This window comes from Callithrix jacchus, chromosome 4, assembly GCF_049354715.1.
Source record: "Callithrix jacchus isolate 240 chromosome 4, calJac240_pri, whole genome shotgun sequence".
NCBI lineage: Eukaryota > Metazoa > Chordata > Mammalia > Primates > Cebidae > Callithrix > Callithrix jacchus.
The window spans coordinates 158,416,633-158,433,080 of NC_133505.1; the positions used below are offsets into that span (position 1 = coordinate 158,416,633).

The 16,448-nt window shown below is 40.4% G+C and overlaps 1 protein-coding gene across 5 annotated transcripts in view; it reads left to right on the plus strand.

The window, feature by feature from the left end:
* CCDC170 (coiled-coil domain containing 170) overlaps positions 1 to 16,448 on the plus strand; it is a 127,138-nt gene that overhangs the window by 84,501 nt on the left and 26,189 nt on the right. For all 5 annotated transcript variants that reach the window (XM_078370310.1, XM_078370311.1, XM_008995249.5 and 2 more), the window contains 2 exons: positions 7,347 to 7,547; positions 13,986 to 14,159. In XM_078370310.1, the coding sequence (XP_078226436.1) occupies positions 7,347 to 7,547; positions 13,986 to 14,159 (375 nt within the window). The remainder of the gene's footprint in view (positions 1 to 7,346; positions 7,548 to 13,985; positions 14,160 to 16,448) is intronic.

Sequence of the window (16,448 nt, forward strand, 5' to 3'; positions counted from 1 at the left end):
GTGGCTCTTTCTTCAGTGTAGAACTTTTTTACTTCTATTTGGTTTAATTTTAGGACAAAAATGTCTCTCTGGTGAAATCAACACATAGTTGTCCCTGGGTAGTAAATTAACTCTTTTAGGGCATTATGACTGTACTTCTAAAAACCATGCAGCCTATTCTTTAATTATATTGTGCTTTAGTGCCTTTTTTAATTTAAAAGTATGTATTCTTAATACCCCCCTCAGCCCCCACTGCCCACCTCTAGTGTTGGAATATCTGGTGCATTTTGTCCCATAGAATATCAGGTATATGTTAAGAAATGATCCTAAAAAAAAAGAAAAGGCAGAAAAGAAAGACTTATTTATTGTTTCGACTTTTTTGTGTGAAAAACAACACCAGTTTATAGTTTTGGTGGAGCACATGTGCTCACTCAGGCACTGGCATTTGATGTTCCCAAGAACCAGTCAGATTGGAATGTTAATTTATTTGAATTAATTTATCTAAATTTAATTAGGAAAACACTTGGTGGTGGTATATGCACTGACACCTAAATAAGCTTCTGAAGCTAAATTCTGTGATGTGACAGAGTACAGGAGGGCTCTCTTCTTCTCTCTGGATACCAGAATCTTGGCATGGCAGGTATCCCCCGCACATTTCAGCAATCTATGTACTATGGTTTTAAAGTCGAACTTTGCTGAGTCTCAAGGTTCTGTAGAGCACCCTTGGGTCCAGATAGAGTGAAGATGCAAGAGGGACCTTGTTGCCTTTGATTCAAACACATTTGTTTATTATTTGTTCTTCTCAGAAAGACCTCTAGTTAAGAGAAAGACTATGCTGAAAATAGTTTGAGAAACATGACATAGGACAATTCCTGAAGTGTTCTTTAGCTCCTCATGGTGAGAGCATAGGATTGACAGAACCCATACACTGGAGCAGTAACCCTGATGACAGAAATGGACACAATGTGTTGAATTTCAATACGGTGTGAAATACTGGGCTGCTCAAATTTTCTAAATCAGCTCATTGAGTCATCATAGCAAAGTCTATGAGTTTCAGAGAGGTTAATTGCTTGCTTCAGTTAACATGCTGGTAAGTGGTGCAGGGGAACTTGAAACCAGGGTTATCTGACTCCAAAGACCCTGTCCCACACTCTGGTCTACGTCAGATGCTTGCGTCTTCCTTCAGGGTCAGTATCACTCCCTTAGGCTTACTGCAGTTATTCAGGGTGTCACCTTCAGAATGGAGACCACACTAATTGATTTCTACAGAATGCTTGCTTTTTTCTAGTAAGGTCACTGGTGTGCTGACCACGGCTAAGTGATCACACAGTTCTCCCTCTCTCCACTTGAGGTTTATTGAATCAATTTTCTCTTGGTTTCATTCTCTCAGCTATGCCATTTGTGGTATAGGAGATGTTGAAGGGTCTTCAGGTAGAAATACTCACTTCCTGCTTTCAGTCCAATGTGAAACCACATCTCCTGACATGCTATACTTCTAATAATGTGAATCAGTTCCTTGGGAGGCAGCATCTTGTGGCCAGTCTTCTGTGGATTACATTGATCGTTATACCAAGATCAGCACTGTTTCTCTTGAATTAAAATCAGAGTTATGCACTGGCATGAGTGATTAAAAAAAAAAAGATCAGGCCGGGCGCAGTGGCTCAAGCCTGTAATCCCAGCACTTTGGGAGGCCGAGGCGGGTGGATCACGAGGTCAAGAGATCGAGACCATCCTGGTCAACATGGTGAAACCCCGTCTCTACTAAAAATACAAAAAATTAGCTGGGCATGGTGGCGCGTGCCTGTAATCCCAGCTACTCAGGAGGCTGAGGCAGAAGAATTGCCTGAACCCAGGAGGCGGAGGTTGCGGTGAGCTGAGATCGCACCATTGCACTCCAGCCTGGGTAACAAGATTGAAACTCTGTCTTAAAAAAAAAAAAAAAAAAAAAGATCAGATTTATCTGCCATATTAATAAGATATACTTACTAAATCACTATGGATGTATCAGTAGATATTTTCATTATTGGTAGTCAGGACACATAGAAAATATAAAATGAGGTTTCTCAGATTTTCCTGTTCTGGAATGACACTAAAAGTTTTCTTGGAAAATATAATTCCCTGGATGTGGCTCTGAATAGCTTATCAACAATATCTAATTTTAAGCACATACACCGAAGTGTAGAGTTAATTATAGGTCTGGAAACTTGAGAGCCATAAAAGCACGGGATTGGAGCATTCAGAGCTCATGTAGTCTAACTTTCTTCAAGTGGCACTTCAATCTGCATTGCGACATTCTTAATTGATATAAGCATACCTCAGAGACCATTGCAGTAAAGCAAATTTCACAATAAAGTGAGTCACACGATTTTTTTATGTTTCTCAGTGCTTATAAAAGTTATGTTTATACTATACACTAGTCTATTAAGTGTGCAATAACCCTATACCTAAAAAGAAACATAGATACCTTAATTAAAAATACTTTATTGCTAAGAAATACCAACGATCATCTGAGCCTTCAGTAAGTCATAATCTTTTTGCTGGTGGAGGGTTTTGCTGCAGCATTGATGGTTACTGATCAGAGTGGTGGTTGCTGAAGGTTGGGGTGGCTGTAGCAATTTCTTAAAATAAGACAACAATGAAGTTGGCAACATCGATTGACTCTTTTTTTCTCAAAAAATTTCTCTGTGGCATGTGATGCTATTTGATAGCATTTTACCAAAAGCAGAACTTCTTTCAAAATTGAGGCCAATCCTCTCAAACCATGCTGCTCCTTTGTCAACTAAGTTTATGTAATGTTCTGAACACTTATTGCCATGTTAACAATGTTCACAGCATCTTCACTAGGAGTAAATTCCATCTCAAGAAACATTTTCTTTGCGCATCCATGAGAAGCAACTCTTCATCCATTCAAGTTTGATCATGAGATTGCAGCAATTTAGTCATATCTTTAGGTTCCACTTGTAATTCTAGGTCTCTGGCTATTTTCAACACATCTCCAGTTACTTCCTCCATCGAATTCCTGAACCCTTCAGAGTCATCATCTATGAGATGATTCCTAGGATGTTGATATTTTGACCTCTTCTCATGAGTTATGAATGTCCTTAATGGTATCAAGAATAGTGAATCCTTTCCAGAAGGTTTTCAATTTACTTTGCCAAGATCCATCAGAGAAATCACTCTCTATGGCAGCTATAGCCTTATGAAATGTATTTCTTAAATAATAAGACTTTAAAGTCAGAATGACTCCTTGATTCATCAGCTGCAGAATGAAGGCTGTGTTAGTAGATGTGAAAACAACATTCATCTTCTGTACATCTCCATCAGAGTTCCTGGGTGACCAGGTACATTGTCAATGAGCAGTCATATTTTGAAGGAATCTTTTTCTGAGCCACAGGTCTTTACTGTGGGCTTAAAATATTTGGTAAACCATGCTATGAACAGATGTGCCATCATCCAGGCTTTGCTGTTTCATTTCTAGAGCATAGTCAGAATAGATTTAGCATATTTCTTAAGGGGCATAAGGTCTTCAGAATGGTAAATGAGCACTGGCCTCAACTTCAAGTCACCAGCTGCATTTGCCTCTAACAAGAGAGTCAGCCTGTCCTTTGAAGCTTTGAAGGCAGGCATTGACTTCCCTTTAGCTATGAAAGTCCTAGATGGCATCTTCTTCCAATGGAAGGCTGTTTTGTCTACACTGAAAGTCTGTTGTTTGGTGTTACCATCTTCATTAGTGATCTTAGCTAGATCTGTGGATAACTTGCCTCAGCTTCTACATCAGCACTTACTGCTTTATCTTGTATTTTTATGTTATGGAGATGGCTTCTTTCCTTAAATCTCATGAATCAACCTCTACTCGTTTCAAGCTTTTCTTCTGCAGCTTCCTCACCTCTCTTAGGCTTCCTAGATTTAAGGAGAATGAGGGCCTTGCTCTGGATTAGGCTTTGGCTTCAGGGAATGTTATGACTGGTTTGATGTCTATTCAGACCACTAAAACTTTTTCCATATCAGCAATAAGGCTGTTTTTTTTTCTTATCATTTGTGTGTGTCTTAGTCCATTTGTGTTGCCATAAAAGAATACCTGAGGTGGATTAATTTATAAAGAAAAGAGGTTTATTTGGCTCACGGTTCTGCAGGCTATACAGGAAGCACAGTGCCATCTACTTCTGGTAATGAACTGCAAGAAGCTTTCACTCATGGCAGAAGATGAAGGGGAGCAGATATCACCTGGCCAGAGAGAAAGAAAAGAAGACAGAGGAGGAGGTATCAGGCTTTTCAACAACCAGATCTCTTAGGAACTAAGAGTGAACAGTCACTCAATTCTGCAAGAATGACACCAAGCCATTCATAAAGGATCTGCTCCCATGACCCAAGCATCTTCCACTAGGCCCACCTCAAACAGTGAGGATCAAATTTCAACATGCCATTTAGAGGGAACATATATCCAAACTATATCAGTGTGTTTACTGCAGTAGCATTTCTTTTTTCTTTCTTTCCTTTTTTTTTTTTTTTTTTTTTTTGACAGAGTCTTGCTCTGTTGCCCAGGCTGGAGTGCAAGAGTGCAATCTCAGCTCACTGCAACCTCTGCCTCTGGGGTTCAAGCAATTCTTCTGTCTCAGCCTCCTGAGTAGCTGGGATTACAGGTACCTGCCACCACACCTACCTAATTTTTGTATTTTTAGTAGAGACAGGGTTTCATTATATTGGTCAGGCTGGTCTTGAACTCCTGAACTCAGGTGATCCACCTGCCTTGGCCTCCCAAAGTGCTGGGATTACAGGCATGAGCCACTGCGCTCAGCCTGGAGTAGCACTTTTAATTTCCTTCAAGAACTCTTCCTTTCTATTCCCAACTTGGCTAATTGGAGTAAGAGGCCCAATTTTTGGCCTCTCTCAAATTTCCACATGCCCTTCTTACTGAGCTTAGTCATTTCTAGCTTTTGAGTTAAAATGAGAGAAGTGCAACTCTTCCTTTCTTTTGCTTTTTTTTTGAGATGGAGTCTTGCTCTGTTGCAGTGGTGCAATCTTGGCTCACTGCAACCTCCGCCTCCCAGGTTCAAGTGACTTCTGCCTCAGCCTCCTGAGTAGCTGGGACTACAGGCATGCGCCACCACCTCCAGCTAATTTTTATATTTTTAGTAGAGACGAAGTTTCGCTGTGTTGGCCAGGCTGGTCTCATAACTCCTGAACTCAGGTGATTTACCCACTTTGGCCTCCCAAAGTGCTGGGATTACAGGCGTGAGCCACCGCACTGGCCTGACTCCTCCTTTTACTTGAAAACTTAGAGGCTATTGCAAGTTTATTAACTGGCTTAATGTGAATATTGTTGTGTCTCAGGAAATAGGGAAGCCCAAGGAGAGGAAGGGAAAGGTGGGCTCAGCCAGTTGGTGGAAAATCAGAACACACACATTTATCATTTATGTTCACTGTCTTATTTGGGAGTGGTTTGTGGCTCCCCAAACACTGCGATAGTAACATCAAAGATCTCTGATCACAGGTCAGCATAACAGATATCATAGTAATTAAAATGTTTGAAATCTTGCTGGAATTGCCAAAATGTAACACAGGGACACAAAGTGAGCATGTGCTGTTGGAAAAATGACGCTGATGGACTTGCTCAATGTAGGGTTGCCATAAATCTGTGAAGAGCAATAAAACGAAGTGCAATAAAGTGAGATGTGCCTGTAGTTAGCCAATTTCCGGCCATCTTCAGTGACTGGGAATCCACTCCCTATTGGACAGTGTCTTTAGACAGCTCTAATCATTATCAAGTCTTCCCTTTCTTCTTTATTTCTTTTATTTATTAATAAAAATTTTTTTTTCTCAGAGTTCACAGGGATGATTTTTTTCTTATAAAGGATTGCTTAAGTGAATTATGAAACATTCTCATAATGAGTTCTTAAATCAGTAGTTAAAATGTTAATTAAGGATTTCAAATTGCATGGGAAGATGCTTAAAATACAATTAGGTAAAAACAAAGAAATAAAATTGCATGTATAGTATTTCAACTATATTTTAACAATACATAAAAACAAATCATCTAAAAATATTAATAGTTTGTGCCTCTGGGTGGTGGGATCTTGAGGGATAATTTTTTGCTTATTTATACTTTTTGTGGTTAAAAGAAAATTTATGGGCATCTCTTACTTTATAATTATAGGAACTGGGGAAGACATTTTCCTTTCATAAAGATGGAATTTCTTCTCTGAATTATACCTATTGGTTCTCAGTGTAGGCTCAGAGGACGACTCAGAACAAATACTTTTGTTGTCCCATATAATCATCTTTCAAAAAGTTTGAAGACAGATTAAGTGTTTAAGCATGGATGTTTATAGATAGGCAAACAGAACTTGTTTTCTTTTTAAAAATTTAGATGGTAAAAATCTGAAACAGTCAGGATGTTTCCATTTCTGTGAGAATGGTACTGTACTCTTATGTAAATACTATGTTTTCCCATTCTCTTCCAAAATAAACCATGGAAAGAAAACAAATTTATCACCCTAGACTTGGTGGTTTTATTGAATTCAACATTTTATGAAACTGGATTTAGTAAAATCAGTTTGAGTTTTCTGAGCGTGTTCCTGAGGTCTCTGGTAAACTTGCAGTCTTGGTTTAAGGGGATGAGCAGGACAAAAAGAGGAACTCCTGGGAAGGATGGGACCACTGGGGAAATCAGGTGGGTTGTGGAGAGCCTGGAGGGTCTTTAACATGGGACAGTACTCAGATCCCCCTGCCCTCTTGTACCATGACACTGACCCTATTTAGAGTCACCATATTAAAGAGATTTTGAACATTCCAAGGCAAAAATGATATTACTCTATAACTATGTAGTGTAGAGTCAGTATCCCTGGAATTTAGGGCATAGGCAACTAATGTTTGATAGAAAGTTGAAAAAAGTTTGAAAAAGGATATGTCTGTTCTTGAATTCACCGTAATGCCTCAGCGTTACCTACCAAGATTAACTCACTGTCCAATCTTAAGTCAACTCAAATTGGTGGAAGAGTTTTTCTGGGGCATGACTCTGTAGATTTTTTTACAGTACTTTTTTTCTTAATTGTTTTTTCTACTAACTTTGAAACTCTTAACAATAGTTTTGGGGTAAGTCAATGTTATCCATACATTTTTATTGTTTAACCTGTTAAAATAATGATATAAAAATTAAAATACCAATCAAAAAATTTTATTCAATAATGAATGTAGATTATTTCAAACAGAACCATATATAGCTATCAATTATGTATTTTAAATGGGATTTTTAAAGATAATCTAAAGGTTGGTATCATAGAGTTATGCTGCTTAGGCAGAGCAGTAGATGTGAATACTTCCTTGCATCTAAAACAAGGCTTATTCTTGATCTGTTTCTTTGTTTCCAGATGGTCTCCCAGCTTGAAGCCCAAATATCTGAGCTTGTTGAACAGTTGGGAAAGGAGTCTGGGTTTCACCAGAAAGCTCTCCAGAGGGCGCAGAAAGCAGAGACTGAGTTGGAGACTCTTCAGGGTCAGCTGACACACCTGGAGGCAGAGCTCGTTTCTGGAGATGTTTTGCGAGACAACTTGAATTTTGAGAAACAAAAAGTAATGATCTGAGGGCATGTCCATGAGTGGAAGCATCTGGTGTAGTATAAAATTTACCTGAAAATATTCTGAATTTTATAGTACTTAGTTTGTCAATTTCTGTGAGTCGATTTCAAGGAACAATGGGTCCCTTCCTATTGTTTGGAGCTTTCTTGGTTCAAATTAATTTAATTAAGCTCAACAAGTATTTATTGAATGCCTATGATACATGAAGTCCTAAAGGTCTGGCAAGCTAAAATAGGAATAATACACAGTTCCTGATCATAAAGAGCTCACAATTCAATAGGGGAGACAGATATTCAGATAATTTGCCATATTATAAGATTATAAGTGTTATATATGTTGAATTAATAAAGTGCTATAAGAACTTCTAGATAAAGGGAAGATTTTATGGGAGAGGAGATAATTAAGTTTATCTTTGAAAGATAAGTAGGATGATAGTGGAGAGAAGAGACAGATCTCTAGGGGAAACAGTTTGAACAAAGGCATGAAATCTTGCAAGTGCATAGTATTCTCAGAGAATGCAAAATGGTCAATCCTGTACGGCTGGAACATGTTATTCTTGGTGGATCTGTGACAAAAGAGAAGACTGGAATGGCTTAGATGATGAAGAAGGAATATTCTTTACTCTGTCGAATATGAAGTGTGGTAAGTGTCAGCATTGCAGTATTTGAGAAAGATAGTATGACGTCCCTGTGAAGCTGAGATTGTGGCATGGAGAGTCTCAGAAACAGTGGCGCCAATAACCCAGTGGGAGAGGAGAGTGAAATGAGAAGAGAAGGGGTTCGCACTGAGGATTCAAATGTGGGGAGATTGTCAGTGATCTTTGAGAGGCAGTTTTGGTAGAGTGGTGGAGAGCAGAAGCCAGTTTGCTCTGGGCTGAGGGGAGACTAGAGAGGGAACGGGGAGTGACCTCCAAGTAGACCAATGTGAAGCCTGATGACAGAAGAGAGGCATGAGGCAGTAGCTGTGAAAAACAGGATCAAAGAAAGGTTTTTCTGGACAGGATGGGGAGGTAAGAGTGGACTGGAAGAGTCTGTCTGAGGATTCATGGGAAGGGAAAGGGAGGCACACAGGCTCAAGAGCCTCGAAATGCAGAATTTGGCATGAAAAGTACTCTTAAGCGGAAACATCTACACTCAAGTAACATATGTCTTTTCATTCTTCTGTATTTACAACACAGAGGAATCGTCATGCCTGAATTGAGGTTGAATATGCAAAGTGTGCCAAAGGTGTCTGTGGAAAATCAAGTCTAGCTGATCAGACAGGGAGATTGGGGCTCAATAGTACAATTAGTGCCAGGGTGGAGGCAGGTATAAAATTTGACAGAAACTTGGAAAAAGGAACAATGACTTTTTTTTCTGTACGGGAAGTGAGCCATCTTCACAGAAGAGGTGCACATTGAAGAATGAGTAGGAATTTGTCAGGCAGAAGAGGTGGGAAGGAATTGGAGGCAGAAAGAATAGCAGGAACGAAGAAGAAATGGAGGTGTGTGAAGATGGCTCAGGAAATGAATGAGCTGCAGGGAGCCTGGGACATGATACTTGGTGGAACCAAAGGCATGGGATGGCACTGGAGGCAGGTAGGCATCATTGAAATGGGTCAGTCTGGGCTGGGAGTGGTGACTCATGCCTGTGTAATCCCAGCACTTTGGGAGGCTGAGGTGGGCAGATCATGAGGTCAGGAGGTCGAGACCATCCTGGCCAACATGGTGAAACCCTGTCTTTACTAAAATACAAAAAATTAGACGAGCGTGGTGGTGCGTGCCTGTAGTCCCAGCTGCCTGGGAGGCTGAGGCAGGAGAATCACTTGAACCCAGAAGGTGGAGGTTTCAGTGAGCCGCGATGGTACCACTGCACGCTAGCCTGGGGAAGAGCAAGACTCCATCTCAAAAAAAAAAAAGTCAGTCTAACAACTCAGGCTTTGTTGCATAGATAATGGGAAGCCAGAGAAGGTTTCGAGTAAAAGATTTTGCTCAAGGAAGACTGGCTTAGAGGGTAGCAGGGCTGTCCAATCTTTTGGGTTCCCTGGGCCACATTGAAAGAATTGTCTTGGGCCACACATAAAAGACACTAACACTAATGACAGAAGATGAGCTAAAAAAAAAAATCCATGCATAATTTTTGAGATATCTGCCACCACAGATAAGCAAAAACATCCTCACATTCAAAGGGCTGGACACAGCTGAGGGGAGGTAGGGAGCCCAGTCTGGGGATATTTAGTCCGCTTCAGAAGATAATAACGATCCTTTGTGAAGAGCAATAGGGGATAGAGTTGAGAAGTCTGGGAGAGTCAAGGGAGCTTTTTCTATTAGATATCTGTAAAGGCGAGTTGGTGGAAAATTTGATTTTGTAAAGAAATATTGGCTGGGCTTGGTGGCTCATGCCTGTAATCCTAGCACTCTGGGAGGTCGAGGCAGGCAGATTGCTTGAGCTCTGGAGTTCAAGACCAGCCTGGCCAACATGGCGAAACCCAATCTCTACAAAAGAAAACACAAAAATTAGCTGCTGTGGTGGCACACACCTGTGGTCCCAGCTACTTGGGAGGCTGAGGTGGGAGGATAGCTTGAGCCTGGGAGGTGGAGGTTGCAGTGAACTGACATCACACCACTGAACTTCAGCCTTGGTGACAGAGTGAGACCCTGTCTCAAAACCAAACCAAACCAAACCAAAACAAAAATTGGCCAGGGGTGGTGGCTCATGCCTATAATCCCAGCACTTTGGGAGACTGAGGCAGGTGGATCACTTGAGGTCAGGAGTTCAAGAGCAGCCTGGTCAACATGGTGAAACCCCATCTCTACTAAATATATGAAAATTAGCCAGGTGTGCTAGTGTGTGCTTATAATCCCAGCTACCCAGGAAGCTGAGGCAGGATATTGCTTGAACCCAATAGGCAGTGAGCTGAGATGGTGCCATTGTATTCCAGTCTGGATGACGGAGACTCCCTCTCAAACCCCCTCCCCACAAAAAACTTCAAAAATAAAACAAAAAAGCAAAAAACCACAACCAAGCAAAAAGAAACATTGCACCTGACTATAGTAATGTGAGTTGGAAGCCACCTAACTGCCTGCTGGACAGCTTCACCTGCATGGTCTGTGAATACCAAAATATATTCAAAACTGAAATGACACCTGCTCAGATGTGTGTCTCTCCTGCTTCAGTAATGGCGATAATCTGCCTCCACTTGCCCAAGCCATCTTCAATGCTTCCCTCTTTTTAATCAATTCCCAAGCACTGTAAATCCTGTCTCCTTACTAGATCTCCAGTGCCTCCCATCTCTATATCCAGCAGCTGCACTTTGGTTCTGAGAATTGTGCTCATTAACACGGACAAGGGAAACAACCTTCTAGCTGAGCTCCTGGCATGTTCTTCATACCTCAAATTTACTCTCTCCATTGCTGCCAGGGAGGTCTTAATGAAACGTATGCCAAATATTAATCTTTATCTTAAAACTGGTCAGTGGCTCTCTGTGGCCCCCAGGATCAGGTACAACTTCCTTCTTTTTCCTTGGCCTCACATTCTGAGAGCTGGTGAGTTGGCCTCTCCATCTTCCCTCTCTCCTGCAATTTCTCCTGCCAGCAGGGGCAAACTCAGAAGCCTTCTGGGAGCGGCAGGAACCTGGTGGGGTCCGTGGTGAGTGATTATGAGCCTAAAGACATCACATGCAAATTGGTAGCAGCACTCCTCTGCCCTCCTCCGGCTGCCTCCCATAGGCCCACAGCTATTCTCACTGCGAGAATGTTCTGCTCACCTCCTTCACCTGGTAACAACAATCTCTTCAAGATCCAGCTCAAATATCGCTTCCTCTGGCAGTCTTCCCTAAGAGACTTACTTATCTTTCCTTAGGCTCCCCAAGCAACACATACCTGCCTCTCTCAAGGTACTTTTTACCCTTACTGGATTGTTTTAAATTTTTTATTCTCCAAATATTCCAAGCTTCTTGAGACCAGAAGAAATTATTTTTTCCTGCATTTCTCCAGGGCTTAGAGAGTCAATAAATATTATTTGAATTATAGAAGAAATCTATCCAAGGCAAGAATTTCAGGTGGATTGGTGTTTCTTCCCTTCCCTCACTATAGATGAATCATTAATTTTAATTGGGATTATGCCTAAATATCAGTTATGAAAGCAAATTATGTAAGCTCATTCTGTCCGTGGTGAATTTTCTGTCGCTGACTGTGTATGAGATGCATGTTCTGGTAAGGATGGATAGTATGTAAATTGAAAAGCAAAGTTGCACAGAGTTTAAATGGTAAATGCAGACGATCTAGGCAGACACAAAGAAAGTAGAATGCAGTTTCTTATTTATGCTGAACTGTGGTTAAAATGAACAATATATACAGTAATCCTTCATTTCTATGAAGTCAAAAGTTTCTAGTAACCTTAATCTTCTGAAGTATAGCCAAGATCCTTGAAATAGAAACTTTCTCTATGGGGTCTCAGCTTGGTCTTGTCTTAATCCCTTTTCACCTTTTGCCGTACTGGCATACTAAATGGATGGGTCATGTGTAGAAAGAGAAAAAAAAGAGGCTTTCATACCATCATGTAAAAGGAACTTATCTATTTTATGTAAAATACAAGCAATAGCAGGTACATTACTTTCATAGACACAGATTAAAATATAAAAAATTCCAGGTAGAGAGCCAATACAGCATTAAAAAGGGATAACCTGAGGGTGCAGAGACAAAAGCAGTTGATGGTCTCGTAGCACAAGACAATAAGTGATATTTGCAATGACTGTGACTTATAAAGAAGAGAGAAAATTGTATTCCTATGTATGCTATTTGCCAAAATTGGAAAATATATGCTTATAAATAATTTCATCCTGATGATTAAAACATAGCTAGTTCTTGGCTTTAAGCTGGTGTGCTTCAGTTGGCAGGAAATTGTACCTATTGAAACATTTAATTACCTGAAAATGCCAGATGGATAAGTTATTGCAATCAGAAGACAATATCAAAGATAAAACCCAAATCATGAAATTAGGATATAGAAAGCTTATTGATTGATTTATTCATCCAGCAAGCACTTAGTAAGCATTAGCCTATGTGTGGGCTTGCCAGATAAACCACAAAAATCAAGTAGAGAAAAACCTTTAAATAACTTTGTAACTTTAGAGTGCTAACATATGCATCTTGACTTCCTTCATACAGCTCTATTTTCAGAGGTATTCATTTAATTTGGATGCATTAAACAATTTTAAAGACATTTTCTAAAACATATTAATAAAAAAGACCCCAAAAATGTTCAAAATTTTGTTTGTATGGAGAGCTTTGAGTTTGGAGTGCTCTGTAGAGCCTAAGAAGAGTAAAGTGGTAACTGACTAGGTTGCCAGTGTCCACCTTTGAGGCCAGGGCCCAGTTAGGTGGGAAAAATTCCCAAGAAAGGTGCATGGATGGGTGTATTCGTCCATTTTCACACTGCAGATAAAGACGTAGGCTGGACATGATGGCTCATGACTGTATCCTAGCACTTTGGGAGGCCAAGGTGGGTGGATCACCTGAGGTCAGAAGTTCGAGACCAGTCTGGCCAACATGGTGAAACCCCGTCTCTACTAAAAATATGAAAAAATTAGCTAGGTGTGGTGGTGTGTGCCTGTAATCCCAGCTACCTGGGAGGCTGAAACAGGAGAATTGCTGGAATCCGGGAGGCGGAGGCTGCAGTGAGCTGAGGTAGTGCCACTGCACTACAGCCTGGGTGACAGGAAGACTCTGTCTAAAAAAAAAAAAAAAAAAGACATACCTGAGACTGAGTAATTTATAAAGAAAAACAGGTTTAATGGAGTCACAGTTCCACGTGGCTGGCGAAGCCTCACAATCATGGTGGAAGAGTAAGGGATGTCTTACATTGTGACAGGCAAAAAGAAAGAATGAAAACCAGGTGAAATGGGCTTCCCTTTATAAAACCATCAGATGTTGTGAGAGGTATTCACTACCATGAGAACAGTATGGGGGAAACTTCCCCTATGATTCAATTAGCTTCCACCTGCTCCCTCCCACAACATGTGGGAATTATGGGAGCTACAATTCAGGATGAGATTTGAGTGCGGACACAGCCAAACCATGTCAATGGGTGAATCCCAGGGCTGGATTAGCCTGGGAGGGCCACGGGTTGCAGCAGCAAGTAGCCAAAGCAGAGACACGAGAATGTAATCAAACAGCCAAATGTGTCATTTGTCAGGGTTAAGGAAAGTGTATAATATTCGATTGAACATCAACATCATGGACCAAGAGAGTCAAGAGCATTCAGACAAGGGGTGGGCAGGGAACTGGCCAGGTGGTTCTGGAATACATGCTCCACTCCATTCCCTCTGCATTCTACATTGTTTCTGCAAAAGAGAATTACCTGTAAGCTTGGGAGAAAGAGGAAGAGATTCTGTGAGATCACCCATTAACCTTGACTTTCATGTTCCATATTTTGTTTCTGTTCTTGGGTTTAGTATCTTAAATTTCTGGATCAGCTTTCGGAGACAATGAAGTTGGACCAGATGGCTGCTGAACTTGGCTTTGATATGCGGCTGGATGTGGTTTTAGCTCGAACAGAGCAGCTGATTCGTCTTGAGAGCAATGCAGTCATTGAGAACAAGACCATTGCCCACAATTTGCAGAGAAAGGTAGGGCATATTGAAAATTGCTAGTATTGACAGAAGAAATTTCTGAAAAACCCAAATATTGAAAAATAATGTATCACCACCGTATTTACCAGTGTAGTTAGGAAGCATCTTATAAAAATATGTATTTAGAATTGGAGGCTCAATTTCAAGTCTGAAGAGTTGGTAAGTGTATCTGTCACCTAATGTCAACATTGTGTTTCACTGTGTGTAATAGGGACCCACAATGACAGTGACTTAAGCAAGTAGAAGTGTTCTGTTTTTGTTTTTCCCTCACACAAATTCCTGGAGACAGGAAGATTGGGGCTGGTGTGGCAACTCTCCTCTGTAAAGTCTTTAAGGAACCAGATCATTTCAGCTGATTCACTTCCCATTCCTAGGGTGATCCTTATTCTCGTGGTTCCAAATCATGCCTGGAACCATTATATCTGTGTTCAAGTAGAATAGAAGAAAGGAGTGAGAAAGAGGGCTGCAAAAGAACAAGCAAGAGGTATATTTTGAAAAAGGCACCCAGAATTTACTACATAAATTTTGTTTCTATCTCATGGCCAGAATATGTTTTGGTGGGCAAACTTAGCTGCAAGGGAGGCTTGCAAATGTAGCCTTTACTGTGGGTAGCCATTTATCTAGCTAGAAAAAATCCATAGTTTCTATTACTTTGGGAGAAGAGGAGAACTGGGGGGACATTTAGCAGCCTTTGCATTTATAAGCTCAGTTGCACTAGAAATTCTAGTAGGGAGAGAAGGGCTTCCTTTTCTTCACTCAAAGGAAAAGTTAAAAACAGTTTAGACTAAATCAATGAATGGATGGATGAAAGAGATAAAATATAATTCTTAGTTACATAATTATTTGTATTGGGGAAAGAAATAGGAAGATACAGATGCATTCTTACAATAGTTCTTAGAAGGAAAATGCTATGATACAATTCCAGTGGAGATGCTGAATAATGAGTCACATCTGGGCTCCCAATTTGGCTTCATCAAGCTGTGTGACCTTGGACAAATTATATACCTCTCTGTCTCTGTTTCTTCATGTTTAAGGTGGGGATGCTATATACCCCACAGAGTTGTTAGTTTTTAATAAATAACATTTTCAAACCCTTGGCTCATAGAAGAAGCTCTATTCATGTTTGGCTTCTTCTCCACTACCATATCCTGAGAAATGTTTTATAAAAGATAGCAGACAAACCATATTACTGTTACAGACATTAATCTACCATTCTTTCCAAAGTTCTGCTCAGATAATTGATTCTTTTTCTCCATATCCAACACCATTACTTCTTAATAATTATATAATTATTAAACTTACATCAGTGTACAGAATTTACCAGTGTAAAATTGCAATGGAGTGGAATTTTTTTTTCTTTTTTTTTGATATAGAGTTTCACTCTTGTTGCCCAAGCTGGAGTGAAATGATGTAATCTCGGCTCACTGCAACCTCCTCCTCCCAAGTTCAAGTGATTCTCCTGTCTCAACCTCTCGAGTAGCTGGGATTACAGGCACTCGCAACCAGGCCTGGCTAATTTTTCTATTTTTAGTAGAGACGGGGTTTCACTATGTTGACCAGGCTGGTCTCAAACTCCTGACCTCCTCGGGTGATCCACCTTCCTTGGCCTCCCAAAGTGCTGGAATTATAGGCATGAGCCACTGTGCCTGACCTGGAGTAGAATTTGACATGAAGAAGCTTAAGAAAGGGGATTTGGTTAGAGAAATATTAAAAAGACCTTGTTCAAAAGTGATCTAGGTATGGACACAGCTGTCACTGTTAGGCAGGATACTCGAAGCAGCATTTCAGTAAGTCTTTCCACCTTCTGCTACTTTACAAGTGCAGAGTAGACAATTAGGGGAAATTTGATGGTCTTCAGCTTGAACACTTTATAATTCTACGTGATTCTGATTCTGATGTTTGTTGCAGATGACAGAGGTTTCTGTACTTAATATTCCATCTTCTAATTGTGACATGTGGAGCCCAGGAAGATCCGTTCCCTTCTGGAGCCCATAGTCATTTTCTTAAAAATCACTCGAATATTCTTTTTTTAAGTTTGATTGCCAATGATAAATGATGTTTGAGGACCTGTCCTCTGCTTAGTTTGTGGATCTTATGGGCTAGGCATATATATATAAAAAAGACCAAGAAACCTTTTTACAGTCCCTTTTATTTCTAAGATTTTATATGTAGAAGGAAAGCTTTAAAGCAAAGCTTTCTTTCTTTCTTTTTTTTTTTTTTTGAGATGGAGTTTCGCTCTTGTTACCCAGGCTGGAGTGCAATGGTGCAATCTTGGCTCACCACAAC